This window comes from Leiobunum rupestre, chromosome 1, assembly GCF_980474605.1.
Source record: "Leiobunum rupestre chromosome 1, qqLeiRupe1.1.hap1, whole genome shotgun sequence".
NCBI lineage: Eukaryota > Metazoa > Arthropoda > Arachnida > Opiliones > Sclerosomatidae > Leiobunum > Leiobunum rupestre.
In genome coordinates this window covers 57,018,115-57,022,570 of record NC_143384.1, presented here as the reverse complement: position 1 = coordinate 57,022,570, position 4,456 = coordinate 57,018,115, and the positions used below count along the sequence as shown (strand labels likewise).

Below are 4,456 nucleotides of genomic sequence, written 5' to 3'. Positions count from 1 at the left end.
ATGGTGCAAAAATAATTTCCCGCAAAGCTTTATTTATAAAGTTAATTAAAAATTGCCCAAAGACTATTGGCGCCACGCACTCACTTCGCTCGAGCGCTGGGGGCGCGCAGCGCCTCCGCAACCCCATACTAAAAAAGTCATGGGCCATCTATAACGCGACCTAGAGGACAGTACCAAGCCTTACGCATCAAGTATATAATTTTAAATTAACTTTATTTGCTTAAGTATTCATTTCCGAAAAAATAATTTTAACGGCAATAGATTTCTTGCGAAAAGTAATATATTATAGCACAATCAAAACAAATACATAGGACGGGGCGCTTTTCTTGAAAAATTCCAGTTCGAACTAGTTTTGCAAAAGTATGCAAAATATTCTTGCCGCAAAATATGTCTTGAAAATGGCCACAATTCTCTCCCACATCCCGCCCCACCAGGGAGTGCGGTCAACAATGTAATTCCAAATAATTTTCTTTTCTCCGAAGTATTGAATCACTTCTTTCGTTACAACGGATTTCCACAGTCTGTTAAGTTCCTTTTCAGTCCGTTTGAAAGTTTTCGCATTATCTGAGATCATAATTCGGCAAACTCCGCGTCGTGCAATAAATCGCTTGAATGCCAAAATGAATTTTTCGGCGCTTAAACTAGTCACCACTTCCAAATGAACCGCCCGTGAAGCCGCGCAGGTGAACAACGTGACGTAACTTTTGGATTCGACGAACGCTTTCTTTTCCACGACGTAGGTTTTAACTATGAAGGGACCGCAAAAATCAACTCCCGTATTTTCGAACGGCGCGCTTTCGTTAACTCGTATCGGCGGTAGGGGGGCTGTTTCTCGTTCCAACGGTTTCGTTTTCAATCTGTTACCCTTTAAACACCTGAAAAGAGTATTTTTCACTACTTGTCTACCTCTCGGGATCCAAAAACGCGTGCGCAAGTTCGAGAGCGTAGCGTTTACTCCCATATGCAGAACGTCCCTGTGATGTTCCGTTATCAGAAGTCGCGTAAAGTGATGATCGCTCGGAAGTATGATCGGATGTTGCTCATCGAAACTTAGGTCTGACAATCCAAGTCTTCCTCCCATTCGACAGACACCTTCCTGGTCAAGAAACGGTTTTAAGTCCGCGATCTTTGAATCCTTTCTGAATGTCTTTCTACCAATGATCGCGTCGATTTCTTGTGGGAAAGCTTCTGTTTGAACCGTTTTAATCCAATAATTATCTGATTCATGAATTTCTTTGGTGTCTAGCTCCCCCGACTTCTTCTGGTTCCGCTTTTTAATGTTGTACGCTAATATCCAGGCGACAACTCTGATTATTCTTGAATAATTATAATATCTCTGTACGTCGATAATAGGCTCGGGTTGAGATTGAGCACTCGTCACATGATATACTCAACAATCTTCATATTTCACTCTTTGATCAGATTCTGCTTCAGGAGTTAGACCAAATCTCTTGTTTTTCGCCCTGGCCATTTTGAATCAGGTTGCCATAGAAATTCTGGTTCCTTCCACCATGTATTTTTTGTTTTTAGATTTGTCACGCTCATTAATCGAGTTAGTAAGTCCGCTGGATTTAGTTTTCCAGGAACGTGATTCCACATTTGGGTCTGTAAGTTGGTGAAATTCGCTAACTCGATTGTTGACAAAGGGTTTCCAGATTTAAGCATTACTTTTGATCCATGAAAGTGAAACTGTTGAATCCCTCCAAAATTATTTCAGTGGTTTCTCGTTTTCGAAGTTATTTTCTATAGTTTGCATAAGCCGTGCTCCTATTACTGCTGACATGAGTTCTAACTTGGGTATAGTCAGCGCTTTTAGTGGCGCGACCCTACATTTCGACGCTAAAAGAATGACTTTGACTTGTCCTTCATTTTTCAGTCTGAGATACATCGCTGTTCCATAAGCTTTTTGGATGGCGTCCGTAAAGCAGTGAAGTTGAAAAGCTTGTCCACAACCATAATACCTTGGTACCTCTATTCTCATTAGATTTCGTAGCTCCATACACCAATTCTTCCAACGTTCGCTAAAGTCGTTGTCTATTTGTTGATCCCACGCTGTGCCTCTCACCCAGAGTTCTTGAAACAGGCATTTGACTTCTTTAAAGAAAGGTGATAATAATCCGATCGGATCGAAAATCCTCGACGACGCTTGCAAAATAAATCTTTTAATATTTTTCTGGTATTTTAGGAAGTCTAGAAGACTGTTGACTTCGAAATAGAAAACATCGCGTTTTGGCTTCCAACCTATTCCGAACACCTTGAAGGATACATCTTCGGAATGTGTGTTTTCGGATTCGTCTTGTAATTGCTGAATGAGCCATTCGGAATTTGACTGAAATTTTCTTAAGTTCATTCGGGCGTGGGCGAGAATCGTTTTTGCATAAGTTGCTAATCGCAGAGCTTCGTGATCCCCTTTATCTCCACCAACGACGTCGTCTACGTAAAGTAAATCCTTCAACAATCTATAGGCTTCTGGATATTCGTCCTTGTACTTCTCGATGTGATGACGGATCGTTGCTCCTAACAAGTATATAGGGACTAAATTTTCATACGGTTGGGTTCTAGATCTCTACCTTCGATCCAAAAAAATGCGTAGCGTCTCGATCTTCCACCGAATAAATATTTTTATAATTCAATATTCATATTAAATCAACTGTTGATTTTATATGAATATTGAAAGATAAAAATATTAATTCGTTTTAGGTTAAAGTTCGTCGATTCTTACAAAGTCGAGAGTCAAATGAAAAGACTTAAAATTCAATTCAGCATGCCTAATGCTATAGAAATGAAGGTATGTACATTTAACTTAAGCAATATCTTTGATTTTCTGGAGAAACATTCTTGACAGGGCTATACGGTTACATAAATACGAACTTTTTAATTTTCTTTCACATTCGTTATTAAGCGTTTATAATATATAAACACGTTATTAAGCGTTTATAATATATAAACAGAACTATTAAAAAATTGAACTTCGCTAAAAATAAACCTAAAACTTTTAAAAGAAACTAAATGTTATTAGACATGCTAAATAACTCCTCCTTAAGAATGGCAAATATAAAATAGATGCAAAAATAAAATGCTCAAAATAAAAGGTGACGAATTTAACAGAAATAGGGGAAGCAAACCGAAAGGGGAAAGACCGAAAGAGATGGTAACATCAATTACAAAAAATTACACTTAAATGACAAATGCTACAGCTGATAAAAAACGCTGGGAGACAACATTCTACGATGATTACCGAGCTTTAACTCAACACTGCGTCCGAAGGATAGGTAAACACATACTAAATGTAAGAATGCCGGGAAACTCGATGCCAAAATGTTGAACTAACTGACCCCTTCGTTCGATGACGATATGTACGTCGTTGCTGTGGTTTGTGGATGCGGTTCTGTAATGGATAATCCAAACTTCAGAAAACACTAATTAAGCTAAATTTAAAGATACTACAGTACTAAGCGTTAAAAGTAATGTGTACATTTTTTATTATTATATTGTCAAAAGGGGTAAAAATAAAAACAAAGGGATAACCGACTTTTCAAGTAAATTATGCTTAGAGCTATAACCGTAACGGGAATATTTCATAATTGTAGCCCACTGGGATTTTTTCGTTAAACCTTTAGAGTAAAAACTGTAAACCATTATTTTTTAAACAGGTAATTGACACTTCTTGTTTATATATCTTAGTTTATTCTCGCTGTAAACGGACCGTCTTTATTTCATTACACTCCCGCGACATCTCTTAAATGATTTTGGAAATAATTAACAAAATTTACATTCTTTTCTTCCAAGGTAATTTGTTATTCTGCATTGTGAAGAGATGTGCGTGTGGGTCACCTGCTTATTTTTTGTTTTACCCACTTTTCAGAGATTGGTTTATTATTCGTATTTCTCGGCTAGAATAAACACAATTGTTGGTCTTTACTTTAAGATCACAAGCTAAGTTAATCAGACTATGAATCAATTGTTTATTTGTGGTTTTATATAATTAAAATTGAATGATAAGTATTTCTCGGTAGCTCATATTTTATTTATCTAAAAGAGGACTTGCAAGTGACCTGAAAAAACTCTGCTTTATTTTCTTTCTGGAAATTTTGTTGTATTCATCTGTTTAAATTAAATTATCCACGGCACGGCGACCTACATTTTCCTTCATAAATTAAAGACAGCCTTAATTTAAAGACAAACTGAACTTAAAAACAGCCTTAACTTAAAGACTGCCATTGACATCTAATATTTCTGATCACAACTGAAAAGTAGTTATTTAAAGTCTGGGAATGGGGTAGAAATTTTTTTCAAACCTTAAATAACATTAACTCGCCAGTTTTACTCGGAGTCCACAGCAAGTAAAGGGCTAAAATATGCATTACTGGTTTTATGACGAATTTAAAATTTTAAAACGCAAAGATGGTTTAGATGACTTAGAAATCGTGGTTGAAGGTCATCCAAAATAATATCT

At 36.8% G+C, this 4,456-nt stretch overlaps 2 protein-coding genes across 2 annotated transcripts; both read right to left on the bottom strand.

Moving 5' to 3' along the window:
• Window positions 1-346: 346 nt before the first annotated feature.
• On the bottom strand, window positions 347-1,471 carry LOC149963345 (uncharacterized). The gene is made up of 2 exons (XM_090166281.1): window positions 1,396-1,471; window positions 347-1,287 (listed from the first exon to the last, which is right to left on the bottom strand). The coding sequence occupies exons 1-2, from the start codon at window positions 1,469-1,471 to the stop codon at window positions 347-349; spliced, it is 1,017 nt and encodes a 338-aa protein (XP_090022407.1).
• Window positions 1,472-1,708: 237 nt separating this feature from the next.
• Window positions 1,709-3,808, bottom strand: LOC149963344 (uncharacterized). The gene is made up of 3 exons (XM_090166269.1): window positions 3,774-3,808; window positions 3,285-3,388; window positions 1,709-2,517 (listed from the first exon to the last, which is right to left on the bottom strand). Exons 1-3 carry the CDS (start codon window positions 3,806-3,808, stop codon window positions 1,709-1,711), a joined length of 948 nt encoding a protein of 315 aa, XP_090022395.1.
• Window positions 3,809-4,456: the final 648 nt, after the last annotated feature.

Bases quoted from the DNA above. Each gene is read 5' to 3' on its own strand.
- LOC149963344 (XM_090166269.1), bottom strand. From the start codon at position 3,808: ATGCAGAATAACAAATTACCTTGGAAGAAAAGAAT. The intron at 3,389-3,773 runs GTAAATTTTGTT...TATCCATTACAG, and splicing joins TTACCTTGGAAGAAAAGAAT to AACCGCATCCACAAACCACA. The intron at 2,518-3,284 runs GTATGTGTTTAC...TATACTTGTTAG, and splicing joins TCCCGGCATTCTTACATTTA to GAGCAACGATCCGTCATCAC.
- LOC149963345 (XM_090166281.1), bottom strand. From the start codon at position 1,471: ATGGCCAGGGCGAAAAACAAGAGATTTGGTCTAACTCCTGAAGCAGAA. The intron at 1,288-1,395 runs GTTGAGTATATC...CCTGGATATTAG, and splicing joins AAGAGTGAAATATGAAGATT to CGTACAACATTAAAAAGCGG.